The 27,302-nt window shown below is 50.8% G+C and overlaps 1 protein-coding gene across 1 annotated transcript; it reads right to left on the reverse strand.

The window, feature by feature from the left end:
* Positions 1 to 19,510: 19,510 nt before the first annotated feature.
* Positions 19,511 to 22,941, reverse strand: LOC309856434 (small integral membrane protein 10-like protein 2A). The gene is made up of 2 exons (XM_082717641.1): positions 22,172 to 22,941; positions 19,511 to 21,364 (listed from the first exon to the last, which is right to left on the reverse strand). Exon 1 carries the CDS (start codon positions 22,806 to 22,808, stop codon positions 22,572 to 22,574), a length of 237 nt encoding a protein of 78 aa, XP_082573767.1. The 5' UTR covers positions 22,809 to 22,941; the 3' UTR covers positions 19,511 to 21,364; positions 22,172 to 22,571.
* Positions 22,942 to 27,302: the final 4,361 nt, after the last annotated feature.

Genomic DNA, 27,302 nt, shown 5'->3' on the forward strand with positions numbered 1-27,302 from the left:
GAAGGTAGAACCAGTTAAGGCAGAAACCTAAGAGGAGCCAAGCCTGATCCTCCAAGCCTTTTCTATGCAACTCAGGCTGGACATTCCTTGCCTGGAAAGGATATCAATTATCCCCATAGACCCTCTCCATCCCAGGTTATTGTTTTGAATTATCCTATAGCAGAAATCAAAGGTCATTAAGCTCAAAGCCAGGGGATTGGTCTTAGCAACAAGGACTGAAAAGCCACACACCCTGAAATCTATTGTTTGGTAACTGTCTTCTTTAATCATTAGTCTATAGCATTGACCAGAAGCAAAGAGATCCCCCACCTCCTAATTTGATAAAGGGGTCATCTTGCTGGAGAAATTTCCAGACTCAGAATCAAAGACCTGAAGGCTTTGTATTTGCAAAGTATTTGTACTTACCCTACCATCAGGAAGGAGGCTGCCACACCCCCAGAAGAGGACTCCTTCCCTGTACTTTATTCAGATGTGGGCAGGACAAGGAGGAACAAGGTTTATCTTCCCAGAGAGCAGAAACCAGGGGCAGCAGAAATGTGGCTCAAGCAACTCACTCTTTCATCAGAATGGGGAGTCCCTGCTTTCTCCTCTCCAGCAGAGTGTGGAGAGATATGCGGCATTTTGAGGACCACCATGAGTGATTTCTCCCCTTCCTTTTCTTTTTTCAAATGATTTATTTGTTTATTTCAGAGAGAAGGAGAGAGAAGGAGAGCAGGGGTGAGGGGAGTGGAAGAGGGACAAGCAGATTCTCCATCGAGCACGGAGTCTGATGTGGGGCTCAATGCCGCCAGGACCCTGAGATCATGACCTGAGCAGAAATCAAGAGTCGAAAACTTAACCTACTGAGCCATGCAGGCTCTCCTCTCCCTTTCCTTTTCTAAATGGACATGGTATTACAGATATTCTGTTATCTTACTCTCATCTTGTATTGGGACTATTGGGAGTGGGTCACGCTCTCCTTTAAACTGCAGGCAAAATTATGAATTAAGAAGTGCCACATCTGGGGGCACCTGGGCGGCTCAGTTGGTTAAGCAACTGCCTTCGGCTCTGGTCATGATCCTGGAGTCCCAGGATCAAGTCCCACATCAGGTTCCTTGCTTGGTGGGGAATCTCCTTCTCCCTCTGATCTCTCCCCTCTCTTGCCCTCTCTCTCTCTAATTTTCTCTTTCTCTCTCAAATAAATACATCAATAAGATATTTTTTTAAAAAGTACTACATCTAGAAATGAACAAAAGCAAAGACCATCACCTGGAGGTATTGCACTTGAAACTTGATTAAAAAGAAGGATGAGACTTTGGGTTGTCTCCTTTGAGAAAAGGGTGAGTGCCTTTGGCACAGTGCATATGATAGTGACACAGGGTTCATTTTTGCAAGTAAACGAACAGAAAGAAGAGCACGTGTGGATGCTGGGCAGCTGCGGAGCCTGGAGGGGAGGGGTTGGACTATAGTACATCAGTTGTTTTGCATACTTTATGAATCATTTTTCCATATTCTGGTGAGATCGGTGTCAGAGGGATGACAATCCGTTTATGATGAATTTTCAATCATCTGGGCCATTTCCTTAGGATAGAATCTCCAAAATGGAAATCACTGGGTCAGATGTTACAAACAGCTTCATGGCTTTTACTAAATATTTGAAAACTGCTTCCCAAGAGGGTTCAAACAATTGGCTTTCCTACAAGAAGATGCGAGACTGTTCCTAGATATGTCATCAACCATTTCTGAAGTTTGATGCTCCATGAACACATCCTTCAGCTTTGAAGGTACAGGTGAGCCTCTATGGTGATGATCCTCCACCTAGACTAAGAATGGTCTCCCGAGGGGCGCCTGGGCGGCTCAGTCAGTTGAACATCCGACTCTTGTTTTCAGCTCAGGTCATGATCTCAGGAGCAGGAGCTAGAGCCCCGTGTTGGGCTCTGCACTCAGCAGGGAGTCTGCTTAAAGATTCTCTCCCTCTGCTCCTCCCTATGTGTGCTCTCTCTCTCTATCTCTCAAATAAGTAAATAAATAAATTTTGTTTTAAAAGAATTGTCCCCCAAAGGTTTATTTGATTCATGTGATAAATTTGCACCTCCAAACAGGATCTTCACCCAATTTCCTTCAGGTCAATTCTACTGCCTTTACCAGAGAAATTAATGCATCTACTTCTCCTCTGAGGGCAGCAATTTTCCGGTTGCAGCTCTGAGCATCATGCCACTTCCAGTCCTTTCCTCTCCAGCATTTCATTCAATCATAATGATCTGAAACATCAAAATCTACTCTACTGTCATGTGGCAGGAGGCATCTCAGGGCCCCAGGTAGATACACTATATAGATGACCAGCTTAGTTCCATCTTACTTGCACAAATTAGCTCCAAAGTCACACTTTCCTTTTTTTTTTTTTTTCAAAGTCACACTTTCCTGACTTTTGGAAACATAAACAAAGGTTTTAAACCTGAAACTCTGAAAGATATATGCTCGGGAGTGTCATTAGTCCCAAACTCACAGTCTGCAGAGAAGGAAATGGGATCTCAAAGGGCTAAGGGCAAAGTGCACACAGTTAGTGAGCCATGAACTTGGGATTCCAGTCAGTGCTCCCTGTATGTTATGCTTCTGCATTGTTCCAGCCCATTTCACTCCAGGCTGGGTAGCGTCTCTCCCTCAGCCCTGGCGCTTGGTCCTATCTTTGCTGACTCCAGAGGCAATTCCCCTGAATCCAATAGCAACAGGATCTATGATGGCTCCTAACATAGCAGTTACTTATTGCCTGGGCCACACATCCAGAAACACCGAGCTTCCCTCTCCTCTAGGCTCCACAGCCTAAGACTGGGGTTACTTTCAAAGCTAGGACAGATCCTTCTCCATGAAGATCCTTTCCAGGTCAGGAGCTTGGAAGCACCCTTCTGCCTTATCATGTTTTCCTCCCACCAGCTCCTCTCCCAGGGCTTCATCTGTAGGGAAGGAAAAATTCTTTCCCTACTCTTCAAGTTCTTCCAGCTGGAATAAGAATTAAATTGACATGAGACAGATCAACAGGAGACAAAAAAAAAAAAAGTTTTATTAATGTGCACGGAGGACCAGTAATGAAATTAAGACCTAAAGAAATGACCAAGGCAGGAAGTTTTCATCCTTTTTAGAGAAAGAAACAATAAATCTATGAGGCACGGGCAGGGCAAAGAAAACTTAACTTTGGGAGCTTCCAGGAGGAAGGAATCCTAAACAGAATTTGGGCCAGGGCCGTACGTTAGTACAAAGTAACAAGGGTTGTTTCTATAACCTTCTGTGCTCTGAAATTCCCAGCTGTGGCGACAAAGATGTCTCTTTGCCTCCTGGTCCAGGAAAGGTTCCTTTCACATGGGATATTTGGTTTGTGCTTTCAAAGGGACAGAGGAGGATCTGAGTGTTCTCCTCACGCAGGCTATCTCTTCAATAACTTTTATTTAAAATGATGAAGTTGCCAAAAATCTTCAGGTACAAGGATTATCCCAGACTCAACAAGGTCTTTGAAGAATCTCGGGAGGAGGTAGGGGGAAAGGAATGCCTTTCATCGGTCTGGTACTTCCTACTTTCAATCCAGCAAACTCTCAGATCAATGGACCTTATATTTCTTTTGGCCACGAGCCACTTCAGGAAACTGATGAAAGCAGTGGACCCTCTCCCAATTCACATTAGCCCCAAACTGCATCTACAGCTTTAGGGCCATCAAAGAAGATCCAAAGCCTATCCATGGTCAACAGGTCACTGTGGGGGATTTGATCACAGTGGTTACTTCCTGGTCTTAAGCAGAGATACTTTCCAATAATTATGGGAGAATTTGAACCCTGCAGGTTACTTCCTGGTCTCAAACAAAACATGAATAACTGTTGTGTCTGGAGTGGGAGGCGGGGGATTTTATTCCTGGCAGGTTTTTTTCCTCAGCTCATTCATACAGACAGCCTTCGAAATAATTGTGGGGATATTATCACAGCAGGTGGCTACCCAAAGCCCTCGCTAATGTACCTGTTGGGCCCTCGATGCATTATTCTCAATCAAAAATAGTTTCAGCCTCCAGATTGGCCTATCACAGTGGGCACAGAAATCTGCTTATGATGGCTTCTGGTTAGCTGTTAGTATTTTTTTTTAAGATTTTATTTATTTATTTGACAGGGAGAGAGAGATCACAAGTAGGCAGAAAGAGAAGGGGAGGCAGACTCCCTGCTGAGCAGAGAGCCCAATGTGGGGCTCGATCCCAGGACCCTGAGATCATGACCTGAGCCGAAGGCAGACACTTAACCCACTGAGCCACCCAGGGGCCCTTAGCTGTTAGTTTGAAAGATGAATTGAAATAGTGATTTCTGCAAACAGTAGTAGAGCCAGGCTGCCTGATAACCCCGTGCCCTGGTTGTTTCTCCCCTTGCTACAGTCCCTGAAAACCACCATGGGAGGAGAATTCACACCGGACAAACTTAGAATCTTATAGGGGAAGTAGAGTCAGGAACCAAAGGTCAAATTGTGAGTTTATAAAAGCTGTTACAAACTTTTATTTTCTTTTTCTTTTTTTTTTTTTTTTGGAATCTCACTAAGACAAAATGTAAAAGATGGCATATCAAATAAAAAGGACATGGTTGTTTTATACAGGTCTTCAATTAGAAACAGTCATAAATAGTTAGTTCTATGCAGTTTCTATCTACCATTCTTTAATCACTAGACCATTTTCAGGAACTCCACCCCCATTTGCTCTTTTGTTTTACTATTTATTTTTAATTTAACACTCTTGTGAGGCGCCTGGCTGGCTCAGTCAGTAGAGCATTCGATTCTTGATCTCGGGATTGTGAGTTCAAGCCCCATGTTGGGGTAGAGTTTATTTAACAACAACAACAAAAAGTAATACTCTTCTAACAATTTAATAGGATAGAAATGCTATAAAGTGAAAAGCAAAGGTTGCCCAAATCTCAATCCCCAATCACATCATCACTATTAACAGAAGGATATTTGGACTGCTTTCCATTTTGGCTTTTTTTTTTTTTTTTGGCTTATTTTCTAGGTGCCTGGTTTTTATAGTTAGAGAGATTATAAGGCTAGATTTGAAGACTCCCTTGAAGCTGGGGAAAAGGGGACAGGAATAGTCCAAGTTAAAAAGACACTAACCCTCTGTGCTTGCTGTGGTTCAGCACTTTTTCTCGAATCAAAGCTCCTCAGGTTGTTGCAAGCCTTGGGCGAGCATCCGGAGTCCTGAACATGTTGACTTTAACCATTGCTGCCAGTGTGTTTGTGGCTTTTTGGAGGAGCAGGCTCATGAAGGTCCTCACGCTGCCATTCCAGACTGATAGGAATAGTCCAAATTCTTAAGACCTCACTGGACGGATGGAGGCTTGTGCTGATCAGCAGCCACGCTACTAATAAGCCACGTCATCACACCACCAAAAGGACTGGGACAGAGACATGCATCTGGCATTTGGCAATGCTGCCCATGAGACCTCTCATCCAGATGGTGAACGGTACAGAAAGAACCTCACTCACGGTCACACCTTGCCAGCTCCCTTTCTTTCTTGCACAGTTAGAGACGTGCATGGACTTGAGCTGGGAAACATTCCTAACAGCTGCTTAACATAAGTCACTCACTTCCAACAAATCATGCCCCGAATGCTTCAAGTCATTTCAAGGGGTCATGGGCTCCTCCCAACTCCACACCCACAATCCCCTTTCTGCCCTTCCACTGCGAGGCTTCCAAGAGCCCGGAGGCCACTCAGACCAAGCCCAGGAGGAGGAGGAAAGAAGAGCTGGTCTTTGTTCCCTTCCCTCCTCACCTCCTTCTGGTAGACTTGCATTTCAGGTGTGTATGAGGTCTGGGCCTGCGGCTGGCCCCAGGGTACCAGGACTTTACGAAAGGATCCAGCCAGTCCTGCGGTCCTAGGGCAGGACACACCACAACTGCCAGAAACCCCCACTCCTGGTTTAACCCAGGCCGGTGTGGCCCAAGGCAAGGGCTACATGAAGCATTCCCAGCCTCTCGGGCATGCCTGTGGTATCAGGAATCAAAACTCTAAAGCTTTCTGTTTAAGAATATTCTGGTGTATCTGTTACGGTTTAAAATGGTCTTTAGGGGGCGCCTGGGTGGCTCAGTGGGTTAAAGCCTCTGTTTTCGGCTCAGGTCGTGGTCTCAGGGTCCTGGGATGGAGCCGCGCATCGCATAGATTTTATTTATTTATTTGACAGAGATCACAAGTAGGCAGAGAGGCAGGCAGAGAGAGAGGAGGAAGCAGGCTCCCCGCTGAGCAGAGAGCCCGATGTGGGGCTCCATCCCAGGACCCTGGGATCATGACCTGAGCCGAAAGCAGAGGCTTTAACCCACTGAGCCACCCAGGCGCCCCAATAAATAAAATCTTTAAAAATAAAATAAAATAAAATAAAATAAAATAAAATAAAATAAAATAAAATAAAATAAAATAAAATAAAATAAAATGGTCTTTAGAAGGAACAAGGCTGAAATGTCTGTTGCCGGTGGCAGGGATCTTGCCTGACAGACGGCTTTGGCGGAGGCAGAAGCAATTGGGGATTGCATGGCCAAGAAAGTGGACCACAGTCCCCACATTGCTCATCCCAGAACCTGCCAGAAACTGGAATCCTAGTCTCGAACTCAAACCCACCTGGGAACACCCTAATTGCCAAATGTCTAGCCTCTAAGGATTTGGCCCAGGAGGCTGCCCGACTCATCAAAAACAGTTTTTAACAAGGACTGGTGTGAAGAATGTGTTGAGGGGGGGAATAGTGGGGCCATTTTTGACCCCAGTTCTGCAGGAACTTGGCACTAGGTAAGGTAGTTATAGAATAAGATGCAAGGACATGGGACAGGGTCCTGCTAGTGGCGCCAGGCAGAAGGCTGGGGCTTGGTTGAAGAAACAAAGCATGTGCCTGGCCTCTGGGACCCAGGGAGAAACCTGCCTTAGGGTGCAGACATGCCTGGACTCAAGGTCAGGCAACCTCTCCCCCCACCTTGGCTCTCCCATCCGCTCCCGTTGTCTAGCTCTGTGCCTGTGCCCATGAGCCTGCTTTAGTTCAGTTGTAAAACCAGGAAGCTCACTAATGGGGCCTCAGAGTCACCAGCCCCCAGGCGCTGCTGTTGCTACCGGTCCCCAGACCATACTTGAGTAGTGAGCAAGCCTAGGGGACTGCCCCGTGCGGGTGGCTCACGGACTGGTGTGGGTGAAAGGCCAGAGGCCAAACTCCCATGGCCACATGGCCAGCCCCCCAAGCTTCAGCCTGAGCGGCATCCCTTGGATGTATTTCACATATTAAGCTTCCATCTACATATTGTTTTACATATTAAGTTTTTTCCACCTTGTTTGAAAAAAAGAGGGGTTCCTTTTGTTTATTTTTTAAAAGAGCTTGAAAACCATTGGATTACAGCCCTTCTGGGGTAGAAGATACTTTAGCCAACTTTTATTTTGGAAAATTTCTCTTTTTTAACATTTTATTTATTTATTTGACTGACAGAGAGCACAAGGAGGTGGGCCAGAGGGAGAGGGAGAAGCAGACTCCCCACTGAGCGTGAAGCCTGACACAGGGCTTAATCCCAAGACCCCAGGATCAAGACCTGAGCCAAAGGCAGATTCTCTATCGACCAAGCCACCCAGGCACCCCAATTATGGGAATTTTCAAACACACAGCAAATTCAAAAGAAAAGTCTAACAATCTCGGGTGTACCCACTACCCAGCCTCAGCACGTACCACCATTTTGTCAACCTCATTCCACACCCAGCTGACAAGAACTCTGAAAACCCAGGCACAGTGCAGCCCCAGTCCGGCATCTGGCGGCCAGCTCTGTTTAATGAAACAATTTCTATGATAATGGCTGACTGGATCATTTATGCTGTAATGAGACTGACTTTAGACAACATGAACTGTAGCTTCTAAAGGACACATCTCCAGAATGAAAGAGCCAGCACGTGGAGCAAAAAGGCAAAGACCAAGAAGGCAACATACCATGTGTTTGCCATGTTTGACCAGCCACAGATTTAGGAATTCAAGGTCTTCAGCATGACTGATCAGAACAGAGATGGTTTCATCAACAAGGATAATTTGCATGCTATGCTCACTTCTCTAGGGCAGAATCCAACTGACGCACACCTCAATGCCATGATGAAGGATGCCCTAGGGGGCCTGTAAATTTCACCTTGCTCCTCATGATGTTTGGTGAGAAGTTGAATGGCACAGATCCAGAAGACGTCATCTGAAATGCTTTTGCTTGGTTTCGTGAAGAAACAACAGGCATGACTCAGGAACATTATCTGAGAGAGTTGTTGACGACAATGGGAGATCGGTTTCTAGACAAGGAAGTATATGAGCTGTACAGGGACTATTGATAAAAAGGGAGATTTCAATAACATTGAGTTCACATGCATCTTTAAACATGAATCAATGGACAAAGATCACTGAAAGAACTCCAGATAAAAACTTCCAACTGCCATGCCCTACTTCCTTTTCTCTCCTAGATGCTTACCTTCACTCTCACAGAACCTGTTGAATGAGATTGAGTTTCACAACTTTGCCTTTTTAAAAAATGTATTTATTGCAGATCTTTCTGCACGTAGCACTGGTATAAGACTGGAAACAGGGGTGAGGTTGTAAGTTATATTGAAAAAGATCGCAGGGGTGCCTCAGTTGAGCATCTGACTCTTGCTTTCAACTCAGGTCATGGTCTCAGAGTCATGAGATCGAGCCCCACATTGGGCTCTGTGCTAGATTGGGAGTCTGCTTGAGAGATTCCCCCTTTCCTTCTCCCTCTGCCCCTCCTCCCCTCACCCTGTTTGTGCATGTGTGCACTCGCTCTCTCTCCAAAAAAAAAAAAAAAAGAGAGAGAGAGATTGCAAATAAAAAATCAGCAAATGTGAAAGCCCAGGAAAATATATTCATATTTCTGGTTTTGCTGGATTTTTATATTTTTATATAATGAAAATGATGTATTTTGAAATAAAGATTATTCTGACTCAAATAGAATATAATGACAAGTTAAACAAATGAGTGGTTAGGACACCTGGGTGGCTCAGTCGGTTAAGCGTCTGCCATTGGCTAGAGTCATGATCCTGGGGTCCTGGGATAGAGCCCCTAGTCCGGCTCCTTGCTCCACTGGGAGCCTGCTTCTCCTACTCCCTCTGCCCTAGCTTGTACTTGTGCACACTCCCTGTCAAATAATCAAATTAAATTAAATTAAAATTAGTGAAAGCTGGGGATAGTCTTTTTTCCAGATTTCCAACCTCATATAATTCAAATTTCATGGTAAAATGGATTTTTCACGTATGTGGGACAATGTTCTTCAAAACTTTTAAGTACATTTTCACTGCGTGCATTGAAAACTGGTTGTGCCTTTAGTTTTTTCTATGCTTCTAATAAGTTATATGTTTGAACTACTGAATGATAAATATAAGATGTATCTGAGAAAATATTCAATATTTTATTGATTTAAGATTCTTTTTTTAAAGATTTTATTTATTTGTCAGAAAGAGAGCACAAGCAGGGGGAACAGCAGGCAGAGGGAGAAGCAGACTTCCCTCTGAGCATGGAGCCCTATGTCGGCTCGATCCCAGGACCTGGGATCCTGACATGAGCTGAAAGCAGATGCTTAATCCACTGAGCCACCCAGGCGCCCCTTGATCTAAGATTCTAAGAATCAGCAAAATTCTGAACATTTACTATGCACAAGGTATTATACATACATGATTTTCACTGACTCTCCCCAACAACTTTGTAAGATAGATTTTTATTAGCTCCATATTTTAAATGGGGAACTCATTTGTTTCTTTTTCTTAAAGATTTTTTTTTTTAAGTTTTAAGTACAATCTACCCCTCATCATGGGACTCAAACTCACAACCCCAAGAACAAGAGTCCCTGCTCCACCAACTGAGCCAGCCAGGCACGCCATTAAACGGGGAGCTAATTTAAATGAGTCCCAAGTAGTTGAATAATTGGTCAGCGTCACTATTAGTAAGTGAGAGTTGGATTTCCAACTGAGGGCACCGAAGTCCAGAGCTTATAGTGCTGGAACACTGTGCTGTCTCTACAAAAAGCCCCAAATGCCTAGAACAGGCAAGACATTTCCACTACACTATAACATGATTCTGTAGTTACTATTGAGCTTTAATATAATTGGGATAATTATATGAGTAGAATTTCAGAAAATTCTATCCCAGGTTTTAAAAAAAGCAGAAGACAATAGATTCTAAGCAATGCTATTGTATGTTGAAAGGCAGTGCGAGTATTGTGGTCCGAAAACCATGTCGACAAGGGTGCTATGAGCTCATGTAAAATCCTCAAGGCCAAACAACTTGAGAAATAGATGAGAAAATTTTTGAAAAGGAAAAAAGTGCCTTTAAAATGAAGTCTCCTATTGCTGTTCAATATCTCTTCCCTCTTCTGAAAATGTCTAATTGGTGTTGATTTTTAACTTTCTTTTAAAGACTTCTATTAATTTATTTTAGATAGGGAGAATGTGGTAGAGGGAGCACGAGTTGGGGGGAGCAGTGCAGAGGGCGATGGGGAAGACGGCTTCCACTGAGCAGGAAGCCCGATGCGGGGCTCGATCCCAGAACCCTGGGATCATGACCTGAGCCAAAGGCAGATGCTTCACCAACTGAGGCACCCAAGCGTCCCTTGAGATGGTATTTTATCTGTCTAAAATCAATCCATTTACACATTGTTTAGGACTTGTGCTTTATAGCTTGGGTACCTACACAAATCTCTGCTCACTTACTACCACCTAGATTTTCTGGACTTCCACTTCCTCATCAGTCCACTCTTGTGGTCTAGGATAGGGCTGCACAGTTCAGAAGAGCTTTCCCATTTATTATCCAAACTCACAGCCTGGAGGTAAGTAGACTTGAACCAAGCTAAAGTTTAGAACTGCAGAAGCACTTAATCACAGTTCCTCAAGTACAGGAATTCGTATCTGGTTCCCTTTTCCCCTTACGAGCTTAAAGGCACCAGGAAGCAGCGCAAAACCACATGAAGAATCACCATATGCTTAAGGAAAAGGGAAAGAAAACCCAGTGGGACTATCTTGATCATCATTAAGCCAATATTTATCAATCACCTGTTACGTGCCAGGCATGGTTCTAAGTGTTGGGAATAAATGGGGGGCAGGACAGATAAGGACACTGCCCTCCTGGGGTAAACATTCTCTAGTTGAAAGACAACCAAGAAGCAGGCGGGGCACAGGGTGGTCAGCAACACCTCTTTGAGATGTCACATTAGGTAGAGGTCCAAATGAGAAGGAGGTCCCGTGAAATGATCAGAGAGAGCCTCTCCCTCCAAAAAGGACAGCTCCTCTCAAGGCACATCTGGGAGAATCACTGGCAGAACACAAGAGAACAGCAGAAGGAAGGGACCTACTGCGTGGCCTAAGTGCCGAATCCTAGGGCTTAAAGCAGCAGAAGAAACATGCTTTCTGGTTTTTTGTTTTGGTTTGGGTTTTTTTTTCCTTTAAATTCAATTAATTAACATATAATGTATCATTGGTTTCAGAGGTAGAGGTCGGTGATTCTTCAGTCTTACATAATACCCAGGGCTCACTATAAGCTTCCATTTTAAAATACTCAGCCCTGGGATGCTGGGTGGCTCAGTGGGTTAAAGTCTCTGCCTTCAGCTCAGGTTATGATCCCAGCATCCTGGGATGGAGTCCCGCATCGGGCTCTCTGCTCAGCGGGGAGCCTGCTTCCTCCTCTCTCTCTCTGCCTGCCTCTCTCCCTCCTTGTGATCTCTGTCCATCAAATAAATAAATAAAGTCTTTAAAATACTCAGCCCTAAAAAAAGAAACAAAAACAAAACAAAACAAAACAAACAAAAACAATTCAGCCTTGCTACTGTATGTAGGACAGAGGGGCAAGCATAGAAACGAAAAGGCTTCCAGTTTAGAGGCTGTCGCTGTCCCCCAGCAAGACACAAGGGCAACTTGGACTCAGGACATGCTTTAGGTGATACCTGTAAAATGCCTTTTCTTGCCTGCCCCATTTCCTCCCCTCTATGCCTTCTGACCATCTTTCTGGCATAATTTTAACCTCATTTACTCTATTGCTTTGCTTAAAGCCAGATTGAAAGATCGAGGGGAGGGACACCTGGGTGGCTCAGTTGGTTAAGCCTCGCACTCTTCATTTCAGCTCACGTCATGATCTCAGGGTAGTGAGATGGAGCTCCAAGTCTGGCACTGCTCTCAGCAGGGAGTCTGCTTGAGATTCTCTCGGCACCCCACCGACTCATGTGTTCTTACTCACTCTCTGTCTCTCTTTCTAAAACAAATAAATCTTTTTTATAAAAAGATTGAGGTGGTGCACCTGGGTGGCTCCATGGGTTAAAGCCTCTGCCTTAGGCTCAGGTCATGATCCCAGGGTCCCGGGATCGAGCCCCGCATCGGGCTCTCTGCTCCGCGGGGAGCCTGCTTTCTCCTCTCTCTCTGCCTGCCTTTCTGCCTTCATATGACCTCTCTGTCAAATAAATAAATAAAATCTTAAAAAAAATAAAAAAGATTGAGGGGTAAAAAGCTTTCAAGATTAAAAACAAAAGGGCTGGGGTGGCTCAGTCGGTTAAGCATCTGTTTTTGACTCAGGTCATGATCCCAGAGTCCTGGGATCGAGCCCCACATCGGGCTCCCTGCTTCTTCTCTCCCTCCTCTTGCAGCTTCCCCTGCTTGTGCTCTCTCTCTCTCTGACAAATGAATAAACAAAATCTTTAAAAAATAATAAAGATTAGGAAAAAAACAACTTAATTGTTTCTTGGGTGCCTTATGTCTGAAGCTGTTGCCTCTCACCTACATTGTCTATAAAGAACACTATGGGGGCGCCTGAGTGGCTCAGTGGGTTGAAGACTCTGTCTTCGGCTCAGGTCATGATCCCAGGGTCCTGGGATCAAGCCCTGTATGGGGCTCTCTGCTCAGTGGGGAGCCTGCTTCCTCCTCTCTCTGTCTCTGCCTGCCTCTTTGCCTACTTGTCTGTCAATAAAGTCTTAAAAAAAAAAAGAACACTATGGAATCCAGTACTAGAAGGTACCTATGCCAAGGCCTTGTTCCTCTTCAGCGTCCAATAAATATTATTAGCGATGATGATCAAACCAAACCAAATCAAATGAGGATCAGCAGCAAAGAAACATAAAGATTATCTTTGGTTTCTGAAACGCTGGGATTCCAAATTCTTCCCCCACAACAAACAAGGCGGGCTGGGGCGCCTCCCGGCTGGGCTGGACACAGAAGTGGGGAGTAAGTGGGCCCTGCGTGGAGAGCTCTCAGGAAGCAGGGACAAGAACTTCGAGGCATGGCAAGGCCTGGTTCTCCCTGGCAGTAGAAAAGTTGAAATCACAGGAAGGAACAGAGTCGGGGCAGGAATGTGGCCAGGCTCTTGTGCTTCAGAGCTCCCAGAGGCACTGCTGAGAGAGACAGACAGACGGACAGCACCCAGAGTCTTGCTGCTGCGGCTGCTGGGGGCCAAGCGGTCAGGCACGCTAGGACACAGGACGTTTCCAGCAAGGCCGGGCCCAGAGGAGACCTGGGAGCTTCCGGGCCCTCCCTGCAAACGGGAGCTGCAGGACAGCCACCAGAGTCACAGGCGGCTGTCTTTCCCAAAGGGGGACCGGTGTGGACAGATGGAATGCCCTCTGCTTCAGGTTCTCCTTCTCTCCTTTTCCATCCCTGCTGTCCCCCCCAGTCCCCCACCCCGCAGCGCAGGGCTGGCCGAGGAGAAGGGCCAGCCGAGGTGCGGACACGGCCAAGGAAAGGAGTCGTCTCCGGAACCAGAGCGCTAGGGACGGTGCTCCCGGTGTGCAGGGCGCCCCAACGGCTGTGACCTCCGCGGCCCGTCCCCTGCGCCCGGCACCCCCGCAGCATGGCGACATCCGGACCCCGAGACAGCCTGCCTGGAGGATGTGGCCCGTGCTCCTCTCGCCGGCCACGAAGCTGGGGCTCAGGGAGCCGCCGGGCTCTTCCCACGGCCACTGGGAAGCTGTCCCGCTGCTGGACCCAGCGACAGAGTCCATGGCCTTGACACCGACACTGGGCTTCCTTTTGGCTTCCCGGAGAAGGAGCAGCCTGTATGAGCGGCTACGAGGAAGGCTCCTAGCCAATAGAGACCAGTCCTCCTTCCCCAAGACCGCTCCCACGCGCCGGGCTCCGTGCCCAGGGCTGACTCCCTGACCTGCCTGACTTCCCCGATTGCTCACAGGACCTCGGAATTACCAATCCGTGTGCCCAGGAAGAACGTGAAGGGCGGAGAGTACGAACGAGGGGCCTGGCACCTGCCTCATAGCCTGAAGAGCCAGGGTTCCAGCCCGGCGGCTCTCCCCTCCCAAGCCGGCTGGAACCGCAAGGCGCCTCCTTTCAAGACGGGACTGGCCGTCTCTGGGTGTTACTGCAGTTCTGAACAGACCTGGGGACACCGGGGCCCCTGCTCCCCACGCTGGGTCGGAAAATCACGGTGGTAGCATGCATGTCATCGGAAGCACATGGTCCTTCCTGGGTCTTCTTCGCTCGAGATCTTGCGTCTCGGGTAACTCGAAAACCTACAAATATCAACCTCGTGTTTTACCCATTTACAGGAAGCGAATGCTGCCCAAGCGGGATGACCGGCTCTTTGCTCCGGGCCGGGTCTGGCTTGTGCTACGAGAGCGCCGCCACCTGCTGGCGACTCCCTTGAACTACAGCAGAAAGCCTGGACCGGGCGGGTCGGTGGGGGCGGGGGCGGGGGCGGGTCGGCGGGCGGGGGCCCAGCCCCGCAGAGCAGGTTTTGATAAGGGGAAGGGAAGGAGGTCTTGGGGCGACTAAAGGAGGTCGGGGATGTGGGTCTCAAGGGGAGCCTGCAGGGCATCTGCTTTAGCCGGTTCACTGTGATGCCCGGGGTGATCGGGCCTGACTTTTCTGAAATTTGACGTCAGGGAGAAGCCGCCCCGCAGTTCAGCGGAGCACCACAGTCCCTGCAGGGGCATAAGGGGTGGTTTCCTCTCTGACACGCACGGCACGGCTTTGAGGTAAGTACTCTCTGTGATGTGAGCTTAGGGTCAAGTTGCATTTTTACGGGCGTGTTTTTCCAGGGATGCCAGGACTTTCTTGAAAATAGGATCGTCTCTCTATTGGACTGCCTGGGTGCTTCTGTCAAAAGCCCGTCCTCCGCGCAGTTCCGAGCATATTCTGAGCTCTCGGTTCTGTCCACTGATCTCTATCTTTCCGCAGTAGCACAAGGCCTGGATGAAGGCTGTGAGTCTTGAAATCAGGTACTGAAAATCCCGAAACTCGGTTCACTTTCCAAATTGTTTGGCTCTCCTCAGCCCTCTGCATTTATGTGCAAATGTTGGAATCACCTGGGTCATCTCTTTAAGAAGCCCTGATATCACTTTTCCTTTCCAATCAGAATGCTTGTATTTGGTGGGGGTGGGTGGGATGAGGAACTTAGTGCACTGGCTAGGATCTCCCCTATAATGTAGAATAGAAATAGCAAAAGGGCACAGACTGCATTGTTCCCGAGGGCAGAGAAAATCTTCATTCTTTCACCATTAAGTGCTATGCGCACAGTAAGATTGGGTAGACCCTCCTTACTGGGCTGAGAAAATGCCTTTCTATATACCAATTTCGCTGAAAATGATGCTCGTGGACGGGTGTTGGATTTTGTCAAATCTTCCGGCACCTACTGTAAGGGTCAGGTTTTCCCCCTTCTTATATTAATATGGAGTAAACCGTGAATTGACTTTAAGATGAAACCAACGTTGCATTCCGGGAGAAATCCCACTTGGTCCCGGTACGTATCTCCAGGGTGTTTGGACCCAGCCTTGCCTGGTCTCTCCACTTGCCATTCACACAGCATGTGGTCCCAGTGGCTGAGAAAAGAGAATCGCATGGTTGGGGGTGAAGAGCCACCAGCATGTTCTAGGGCCGCAGCCCTGCTCGAAAGCCTTCCAGGACAGGCTCTCATCTTCCCAAGGCCCCCACCGAGGAGCCCCCCGGCCCCCTCAAGCGCACACAGGGGCACCGGCCCCAGCCCATTTCTCTACGGCCAGCATATTGGCTGTCTCAGCAGGAGCGGAGGAGACAGACCCTCCTTGCCCTCCACCTCTCAGTGGCCACGAGAGCCGGTCTGCTGCCTCCCCACTGCCTGGATGGTGGCAGGGGCGGGCCCTACAGGAGGCAGGCTTAGAGGTCTGGAGCTTGGGGCCGCTGCGACGGCAGCAGTGATCCTTGTGGGTACAGAGGCTGAGGCATAGAAGCAGGAGGCACGGGCCCTGACAGGCTGCTGTGACCACAGAACATGCACAAGGCGGAGACTGTGAGAGAGGCAGGCCTTCTGCTTTGTTTCGTGTGGCGGGCCACGCGGGTGCTGGTGACCTTGGGACCTTGCTCGGCCTTGGGACCGGGGCTGTGGCCTTCCTCCACGGGAAGGTGGACCCTCAGAGGGCGACAGCCTAAGGCAGCTCGGTGCCCTGCCACGGACTATCTCCGTCCTTCTGCGCCCACTCAAGGATCTTCTCCAGAGGGGCTCCCCTAACCCGGTCCCGGCTACAAGGGTGGCTCCATCTCGTGGTTATGGGGGAGGCGTGTGCCCCAGTCCCCGACAGCTGGGTCTGCATTCCCCTAAGCCTCGGATTTTCCTGTCCCACCCCAGTGCTGACAATGCTGGCAGAGAAGCCTGTGGGGGGAGGGCTTCCCCTCCCCTGCATGTCCCCAGCATTCCCAGCAGACTCCTTCCTGAGTCCCCACATGCTGGGTCTCCCTGATTAGAGGGTGCATTTGACTTTGTTTCCCAAACACACGTGTCTTTGACGCCAAGTGGTCAAGTCCTAGGTCAGTTGCTGGAAGCAGGCTTGGGGCCACATGGAAGGGGCTGCGCTTTGTATCCTGAAATCCTGCCCCAGAGTTGGGAACTGAAGGGGGCTGACTCAGGGGACACCAGGGCAGGCATCACTATGTCAGGGGCACCCACGAACACCGAGAAGTTTTGCTGGGGTAGACGGCAGTCCTGCCCTTGACGCATGGATCCGATGAGCCGAGCCCGTGTCTCTGCCAAGCACCGGACTCAGGGCCGTCCAAGCATTATTGCCACACGGCCCTCAGAAAACCCCGCAGGGAGGTGGCAGTGTCATCATGTCCCCGTTACAGCCGGGGGCAGGGGACACATGCCCAGGGGTGAGCGGGCACCCGGTGGAGTCACCCAGACCCCGAGGCCCAGCAGCCATTGCCTGCTGTGGGCCTCCACCATCTTCCTCAGGATGAGCACACGGCAGGCCCAGAGCAGAAAAGAGTCCGCTCTGTGGTCGGTGTCATCCCCCCAGTAACAGCCTTCCTGGTGCCTGAATCTGCCGGCAACTCCTCTGCCCCAGAATGTGAGGGCCGCAGAGGAAGCCGAGTCTAGGGGACTGGGCCGTGGAGCACTGCTGCTTAGCCCTCTTCTCTCCCCTTCCTCCGAGGTGGAGTGGCGGGGGCAGCGCACGAAGGGGAGATGGGATGGGGGCTGCAAACCTGCCCAGAAAGGGTGGGAAGGAGGCCTGTGGAAGCTGGGACCCCAGAGAGGAGCAAACGGGAGTCTCCCACAAAGGCTGCCCACAGAGGGTCCTCAGCACAACGGTGGGAAGCAGCCCAGAGACCGAAGATACCTCGGGAGTGCTCCCCATGGGGGAAGCCAGCTGCAAACACGGACAGGTGGAGACAGAGCGGATCCTGGGACGACTCCTGTGCTCCACATGAGAACCACACAGACCCTGTCCTCTCATGGTTGGTGACGGACATGGGAATAAGATCTTCTAAACTCTGAACTCGAGTTTCTCCAGTAACAGGGGGCCATGGAACCTTAGAGGAGTGGCGGAAGCAAAGGCATTTCCCATTTGCAGCCAAGCAAACCAAAAAGCCACACATGGAACAGGACAAAGAGGGGCTGTGGATTGTGGGAAAGCCTGTGCACCAGGGAGACGACCTGTCCCAGCCCCAAGTGCAGCAGCCACAGCAGGGAGCACTGGGGAGGAGGACACAAGAGAACAAGGAGGCCAAGCGCTGCAGACAGCCGGGAGGCAGGTGCACTGCGCCAGGAAACTGACCCATGAGCCTGTCTTGTCGGCGTTCGTGTGAGGACGTGTCCACGCACCCACCTGCCGGGGTCAGGGGTCTGCACGAGGCCCTCACTGGGGTCAGTCCCACGTGCTGTCCAGGTGGGCTCAGCCACACCACACTCTCTCAGGGCTGCGACCTGGGTGGGAACCGCTCCTCATGGGGGGCGAGGGGTGGAAGGTCCGCTCCAAGGACAGGGCAGGAGGTGAGGAGCCTCCAGTTGCTCGGGTCATGCTCCTGGGTCATCCTGGGACCACAGCTTCGCCATGACCTCCTCCAGACGTGGCCGTGGGGATGATGGGGGAGAATCAGGGAAGAAAGCCCCCAGCAGGGCCCCGGGGACTGGGCAGGCTCTCCACACCTGCCTGTTCCCTCCGCTTGCTTTTCTCTCCTCATACACATGAGGCTGCTCCGCATGAGGCCCGAACAGATGTTGAGCAGCCACCGGCTCCCTGAAGGCCCACGGCCACCCTGAGGTCTCCCTACTGGCAACACGAGAGTACACGTGGCCACGCAGCAGACCGAGGAAGAGCTCGGCTCAGAAGGCCACCCTGAGCCAGAGCGGAAGCTGCCTGCCTTCCTCCGCAGCATGGAAGGGTGGTCCTCCCTCCCCAACGTGCCTGGGACCCCGAGCTCTGGTCTGACCCTCCTCTCTTGGTGGCGCCAGGCTGCGTGACCCCTGGACTGGGTTTGGGACCAACAGGGACTGAACAGAACCGTCTGGACTAAGCAGAGGGAAGCTCAGGGTGCTGGCAGGGACTGGGGTCAGTCCCTCCTGTGGTGGCAGGTGTCCGAAGGCTCTGCCTTGTCAGGGTGCTTTGGCACCTGGTAGTTCCCAGCGGGCAGAGCACCCCCAACGCTCTTACCCCAGGCTGTGAACCTCCGGGGACCATGACCCTGCACCCTCAGGAGCCCTCCCCCGTGGGGATGGCGTCAGGGGGTTTCCCTTCCTCAGCCCCTGCCCCCCCCCAGGGACCCTCCCCATGGCCAGGCTTCTCTGGGGACTCACTAGGCTGGGGCTCTGAAGGCACAGTTCGGGTCTCAGCCGGGGGGAAGGGCAGCAGGCTTCTGGTCCCCAAGGTTTTATCTTCTCCAAAACTGGGCGCCCACCTCGCCAGCAGGGAGGCCAGGGGCACCTCGCCACCTGCAATGGCAGACGGACCCCGGGTGACCCAAAATGATGTGCAAGGAGCTTCCTTCACCCCATCACCCCGAGCCCACCCTCAAGCTTCCACTGTAGTAAGCACTTTCTGAGGCCGGGCTCTGAAACGGAGAGAACACCTAGGTCTCCGGTTATTCAAATAAAGGCTGAGAACAAGACAAATCGCCACCGTCTGGCCAGGCCCGTGCGGCGGCCTTCTCCTCTGGGGCCCCTGGCTGTGCAGGTGGTCCCCCAGCATCACTGGGCAGGCCCCCACCCTGCAGCCCTCCCTGGCTCTCCTTCCCCTGCTCCCAACCCCCCAGGGGACCCCACACCAGGAGAGGAGGCCTCCAATTTGACTGGATTTTATTGAACTCAGGGAGGGGTGTTTCTTTTTAACTTAGAGGGACAAGATTCGACAACAGCAGGAACGCGAGCATTTCTCTGAGCAGCCCGTGCTGACCAGGACAGTGAATCACACACAGGAAAGGGACAGTCATCTTCAGCCCGTGTCTCGGATTTTGCAGAAGCTCTGCTGTCTGGAACACAGACTGCAAATAAATAAAGTGCATGGAGAGCCTGTCAGGCAGCCAGGGCCCAGTGCGGGCGGGGGTGGGGGGTGCAGCTCAATAAGTACTCAAGACCAAACCCTACTCAAGGCCAATCCTGTCCGAAGAGCAGGGGCAGGACCACAGGCCAAAGAAGTGCAGTCCCTGACCAGTCCCTCAGGGGCCCTGCTGAGACTTCCTGGGCCCCCGGGGCTGGCTGGCATGAGCTGGGGTGCCCCACAGGGCAGGGGCTCAGGGCAGGGCCCTGAGGCTTCCCCCTCTCTCTGTGAGGAAGAGGATTCCCAGGCCCCAGGCAGCCCCAGCCGGGGAGCGAGTCACCCTGAGGGTGAGACAGGGCCTTGCAAGGGGCACATCTGTGGATCGGCCCTAGGTAGGCCCCACGGGGCTCTTGCACGCTGTCCCATCTGTGGATGGAGTCAGCAGGCCGGCAGACGTGGTGCTGGGTGGAGAGGATTGGGGTACAGGAGGTGCCACTGGGACCCAGGACCGCAGAACCCTTGGCACGAGGTGAGAGCCATCACACGCTGTCTGTGGGAAGCTGCAGGGCACACATGGTGGCCTCATTGGGCCTCGGTCCCCGGGGTGAGGCAGGCAGAGCTCTTCGCTCAGGACCCGTCCTCTAGAGGGCGACTAAGGAGGGCAGAAGGGTGACACAGGGCCACTCTGTCCCTGGGGCTGGACAGACTGCTTCGGTTTTCAGTCCCAGGAATTTGGAGCCTGGGGACCGAGAGCAACTGGGGACAGAGTGGCTGGGGGACTGAGGTCTTTCCTGGCCCCCTTGAGGCCATAGCTGGCCATCCCGGTGGGCCAAGGAGCCACACATCTGGGGCCTCAGGGCCAATCCAAGCCCATCCAGAGGACGTTCTCTGGCCCAATCCCAGACTGGGGGGTGACGAGGCTGGGGACCCATCTCAGGTTTATCCCTTCACCCTCCTGGTTCCAGCCTGTGCCCAGGGGCCCTGCCACCACCCCACCCCCACTCTGCCACCCAAACCGAGAGGCCCGTGCCACCCAGCTGCCGAGGAGCTCTTGGTCCAGCCTGGGGTGGGGTGGCAGGGGAGGCCAGGCTCTGTGGGTGGAGCCCTCCACTCTGCAAGGCATTCTAGGACTCTCCCCTGTGTCCATCTCAGCTCTGACGGTCTTCCCTGGGGCCTCCCACACCACCCCAAGAAGAGCCGGTTCCCCACATTCCCTACCCTGGACCTCGTTCTCTCCCCCTAGGTCCCCCAGGGGGGCCTTGAACTCCCCTCCCCCACAGAGCCAGATTTTCTCAAAGACAGGGCGCAGATTCAGCCCCACTCCTTTGTATCTGTAGGACAAGGACACATCTCTCCCAGTCCCAGAGCCAGCTCTTCCAGTCATCAGGTGGGGAGCGCAGAACGCCCTCAAAGTGTTGCTAGAAGATGCAGCGCTGAGGTGACAGGGTCACGTCCTTCCCCATGCCAGAACGGGACCACCGGCTACCCCAGCAGCCGGTGCCTCTGCCTGGAAGGTCCTTTCTCTCCTCCCGGGCTAGGCCCTTTGCCCAGCAGCTCCCCAGGCAGCACTGGGCCCAGGGGCCGCCTCTGGGCAGGGATTGCAGTCTCTCGACAAGGCCACGGAAGGGGTGGGTCACCACCTACGAACACTGGTTCCTGAAAGACAGAGAGATGGAGACTCCACAGTGGTCCCACAGAGTGTGGGGCGCCTTTCCCCAAGGGCTGCCTCCTCGCAAGCCGCTGCTCCACCCGCTCTCCGCTCCCCAGCCTGCGAGCTGCCCTGGGCTCAAGGAGACCCCCATTTCCCTGGCTCCTCTGGGCGCACAGGGACTGCTGGATGCGGCCTTCAGTGGCACCAGGAGGGCAGACCTAGGGGCAGAGCTAGGGGCCGGTGGGAGGGTGGCGGCAGGGATAGGGTCGAGCGGCCTTCCCACTCCTCTGGGTCTCCAAATGGCCAAGTGCCCAGCGCCAGAGGACGCCCCCAGGACGGGAGGGGAGCCCCAGGCACAGAAGGAGCAGGCCCCCACCACAGGGCTAGAGGCAGCTGCCCAGACCCCAGGGGCCTGAGGGTTTAGAAGAGGCACCCACCAGGGCTTTGGCCAAGAACACAACCCCCCTCCCTGTCTGGCTCCCCAAGGGGCTGAAAGGTGGCAACATCTTTTCCTTCTGGAGCCTTCCCGGGCGCCTCCCCCAGCCCATTCCCCTTTATTCCCTGGGGTTCAGGTGGCAGCACCAGGGCCTCTGGGGAGAGCAGGGCGGGATGGGCTGACGCTCTGAGATGCCCTCGCCGCCCCCGCCCCACCCGTCCGGGAATGAGGACCAGAGAGTATGGGGCGCCTGTGGCCTCCCGCCTGGGCAGCTCAGGGGCTGGCTTCCTGGGGTCCCGTCCACAGTGCCCCCTGCCACCGAGACGTCATGGCAAGCGCCGCCGCCAGCCCGCTGGTCCAGCCTCTGGCCTCCTACCTTGTGGATCGGGGCCAGTCAAGTCCCTGCTGCAGAATTTTTCCTTGCGGCTTCCCCGGCTCTGGCCAACGTGAGGCAACAGGTCGGCCGCCCTCGAATCGTTTTTTGGTTTGTTTGGTTTTTTCCCCTCGAGCCCGACAGTAAGGGCCGGTTTGCAGAGTTTCTGTGCAATAGGTCACCGGCCACGCCGCGGGCGGGCGGCCGGTCGTGGCCGGGGTCCGGCCGGGTGGCTGGGCGGCCGGGTGGCCGGCGCCCCCCCGCGGAGGTCTAGGGCCCGGGGGCCCGGGCCGCCCCGCCTCCTGCCCCCGCCGCGTCCCGCCGGCCGTCCTCCATGCCGGCGCCCCTGCCCGGCGCGGCCCGGTGCGCGGGACCCTCCGGCGGGGGCTGCGGCGGCGCCCGCTCACTCGATCCGCACCTGCAGGCGGACGTTGAGCATCACCGAGGCCACCACGTAGAAGTAGGGGAAGTTCATGCGCAGCCGCCAGGCCAGGTCGAAGAAGGTGATCAGCGTGCGCGTCAGCCCCTTGCAGAAGGCGCCGTACGAGCCGCGGGCCGCCGCCGAGCGCGACAGCCGCACCGCCAGGCCCGACAGGGCCGCTGCCGCCGCCGCCGCCGACAGAGCCGCCGACGCCGCCATGGGTCTGGGCCGGCGCAGGCCCCGCTGACCCAGGGGAGAGCGTGCGGCCGGACAGGTGGACGCGAGGCCTGAGGCGCCCCGCCGGCCGCCGGTGCCCTCCCGCCCCGCCCCCGTCACTCCTTCCCTGGCTGGGTCCTGGATGCAGCCTCCGCGGCCGCCTCCACGCCTCCGCCGCCGCCCCTCCGGAGCAGCCTAGGGCGAGCCCCGCCCCTCGCCGGCTGCCGGGGCGGCCGCCGCCAGCGTAACCCCGCCCCTCGTGTGGCCACGCCCCCTCCCGGGCCCCGCGGAGCGGCCGCCGCCGGCCCGGGACCGCCCACAGGACCTCCCCGCCAGGGAGCCCCGCCTCCTCCTGGGCGCCCAAGGGCAGAGCTCGAGGGCAGGAAGGGGTTGGAAGGTGGTATCCCCGGGGATCGCTTTTGGGGCGTGTCCTTGAGCGGACCCGGGGCTGGGGGGGACGGAGTGTTTGGACCACCATGCTCTTAAGGTGCAGATGGCTTACTGGGAAGGCCCCGCATGTTTACTGTATCCCCCTTCCCCGCTGTCTCCGCACAAAACCCGGCCAGGCAACCCATTGTACCTTTCTTTAATCCGCGTATCTCTGCTAATTCAGCGGCACTGAAGTTTCACCAAAGCTTGGGCGCGTTTTTTTCTTTTTCGTGTATTTGCTAGTCATGTGTATTTCTTTTTTGGTGAATTGACTCGTTACCCTCATTGTCTTTACCTTTCACCCCACAGTGATTTCTAAATACTCCTCTTAAGTGTATGTTTGCCCTGGACACGGCACAAGGTCTTTTCCTGTTTTCATTTGCCCTTGTTCGGGGCTGTTTTCCTTGCTGGTGGGTTTAAAAGCCCTTTCATGGTTTCATCTTATCTTTATTCTAAACCAAATCCAACCACAAATCGACCACTTTTCAAGACGATTGAAATGATCAAGCTTCATTATAGTCATGACTTTTTAAAAGCTGTCTGCAAAAAGTAGATTCATCATGACCTCATCCTTGTTTTCAACAAGGAGGGCTGGCCTGAGTATTCAGGCTCTCTCAAAATGCCTATCATCATCACACTTGAACATGTGTGGCATCTCTGTAACAGGAACACAACGAGTTATATACACTGGCTGAACAGTGGTCATGCCTACATGGTCATGGAGAAAAAAGATCATTTCCTTTTTTTAAGGTTCATTTATTTATTTTATTTTATTTTATTTTAAGATTTTGTTTATTTATTTGACAGACAGAGATCACAAGTAGGCAGAGAGAGAGGAGGAGAAGCAGGCTCCCTGCTGAGCAGAGAGCCCGATGCAGGGCTCCATCCCAGGACTGGATCCTAGGACTCTGGGATCATTACCTGAGCCGTAGGCAGAGGCTTAACCCACTGAGCCACCCAGGCGCCCCCATTTATTTATTTTAGAGAGAAAGAGAGAGCACTGAGCAGGGGAGAAGCAGAGGGAGAGGGAGAAGCAGACTCCCCGCTCAGCAGAGAGACCCATGCGGGCCTGGGTCCCTGAACCCTGACATCATGATCTGAGCCAATATCAAGAGTCCCATGCTTAACGGACTGAACCACCCAGGCACCCCAAAAGAGAATGTCATAAACATTATGTTATTGTGTGGCATCATGACTTTATCCACAACATAACCATGCGTGGGTGTGAATGCATATAAGATGCCAGGGCAGATGTATCAAATTACTCAACATTGTTTACCTCTGATTAAGGCAATAGAAAAGAAGATGCACTTTTTACTCTCTGTATTTATGTATGTATATCCATTTCTATATCTATATTTGTGTAGTGCCACGAAAAAAAAATTAATCATTTGAAAAAGAAGGGGCCACAGTAAAACAGGTTTAAGCCAAATAGAAACCCTTTGTTCCAGACTGAATCCAGCCTCATTCATATGCATCGCTTGTGCCTTCTAATCATTTCTGAAACCCTTCCTTGGCCTCATCTCATTTATTTTTAACATTTTATTTTGAAATAATTATGGACTCACAGGAAGTTGCAAAAATAGTACAAAAGAACCTTGCGCCCAGCTTCCTCAATGGTTACATTTTCTATAGATGCAGTATAATATCAAAACCAGGAAACTGGCATTGATACATTACTGTTAGGTAGACTATAGGCCTCATTCAGCCTTCACCATTTTCAGAAACCTCATCAATGTGTGTGTGTGTGTGTGTGTGTGTGTGTGTGTATCTCCATCCATTTCATCCCATGTCGGGATTTCTGTAATCACCACTACAATCAGTACTCACTAAGCCATGTGTACATATTTTGCTAGAGTCGTATCTATTTCACTTTGTTTGGAGTGGCTGTAGTACTATGTGTTTAATTTCAGTTTCCACATGTTCATTGTTAGTATATAGAACTGCAATTGAATTTTTAGTTTTATTTTGAGATAATCATAGATTTACATGCGGTTGTGAGAAAAAGTACAGAGAGATCCCGCGTACTTTTTCCTACTTTCACATAGTCATAACATCTCTCAAAAGTGGTACAGTATCAAAATCAGGATTTAATACATCTATCTGTTTTGTTTCTGTCTGTCTTGTTTCCCCTGGTTTACTTGTTTGAATGTGTGTGTGTTTGTGTGTGTGTGTGTGTGTGTGTGTGTGTGTGTGTGTGTAGAATTGCTCTACGCAATTCTACCATGGGTATAGATATAGCATATAGTTCATTTCTTATTTTTTTAACAAAAAGCTATAGCTTAAGGATTTATTTATTTATTTGAGAGGGAGAGAGAGAGTGTGCACATGCACCGAGGGAGGGCAGGCGGAGAGAATCTCAGGCAGACTCTCGGCTGAATGCAGAGCCCGTCTGGGGGCTCCATCTCATGACCCTTGAGAACATGATCTGAGCCAAAACCAAGAGTCTGGTGCCCAACTGACTGAACCATGCAGGCGCCCCTATAGTTCATTTCTTTTTATTGCCAAGTAGTGTTCTTTGGTATAGTTGCTTCATAGTTTGTGTGTCATTCACCCATGAAGGCCATCAGGGTTGTTTCCAGTTTTTGCCATTATGGATAAAATTACTATGAGTATTTGTTTATAGGTTTTCATGGAAACAAAATTTTTTATCTGGATAAATCCTCCAAAATTCAATTGTTGGGTTGTATAGTAAGGACATGTTTGGTTTTCCAACTCTGCCGAACTATTTTTCCAGAGTGGCTGTAACATTTTATTTTGCCATCAGCAATTTATGAATATATCCAGTTTCTCTGCAACTTCGTCAGCACTGGGTATTATCACTGTTTGTTTGTTGTTTTTGTTTTCATTTTTGCCATTCTGACGGAGTGGTCTTTCATTGTGGTTTTGATTTGTATTTCCCTGATGGCTAATGATGGCAAAAATCTCTTTATGTGTTTATTTTCTATCTGTATTTCCTCTTTAGTGAGATGTCTTTTGTCATTTTCTAATGGAGCCATTTGTTTTTTATTATTAAGTTTTGTGAGTTCATTATATATTCTACATATGAGTCCTTTGTCAAACACGTAGTTTGCAAATATTTTCCTTCCAGTCTGTAGGTTGTCTTTTCATTCTTGATTCACAGAGCTAGATTTTTAAATTTTGATGAGGTCCAATTGATTCATGTGTGTTTATGTGTTTAGAAAACCTAACCTATGCTATAAATAGTGTTAAACTTAAAGACCACTTACAGGGAGAATTGACATTATTTCTGTTTGAAGTCTTCCAATCCATGAACACAGTGTGTCTCTTTATTTATTTATGTAGATCTCTGATTCCTTTCACCAAAATTTGTAGTTTTCTGCATTTGATCCTATACAAGTTTAATAAATATATTCCTAAGCATTCCTTCTCTTTGAAGCAATTATAAATGATACTTTTTAAATTTCAGTTTCCACATGCTCATGGTTACTATGTAGAAATTTTGTTGAATTCATTAGAAGTGTGTTGTTTATTTTCCACATGTTTGGATATTTTCTGGCTAATTTTCTGCTATTAATTTCTAGTTTGAGCCCATTGTGATCAGGAATCGAACTCTGGATGTTTTCAATTCTCTTAAATATTTTTAGGTTTATTTTCTGATTTTAAGAAGAGCACTACTCTGCCATGTCTCCAGAGGAAGCCAGTGTGGATGATAAAAGAACTAGATCCATTTCTTGTGATGAATGACTGAAAGAAATGTTCATAATTTAGAGAACATAGACATAAAGGAGATGTGACAGCTCTTTCAAATACTTGATGGTCCGAAAGTCTGGGTCACTCAGTCGGTTAATTGTCTGCCATAAGCATCTGCCTTTGGCTCAGGTCATGATCTCAGGGTCCTGGGATAGAGCCCCACATCCAGCTTCTCCCTCTCCCTCTGCTTCTCCCCCTGCTTGTGCTCTCTCTCTCTCTCTCAAACAAAATAAATAAAATATTTTTTAAAAGTCAGAGATATCATGGACAACCTGCTTCTCCCTCTCGTCCCCACTTGTGCTCTCTGTTGCTATCTCTCTCTCTCTCTCTCAAATAAATAAATAAAATATTTAA

Source organism: Mustela nivalis, assembly GCF_964662115.1.
Source record: "Mustela nivalis genome assembly, chromosome: X".
NCBI classification, from domain to species: Eukaryota; Metazoa; Chordata; class Mammalia; order Carnivora; family Mustelidae; genus Mustela; species Mustela nivalis.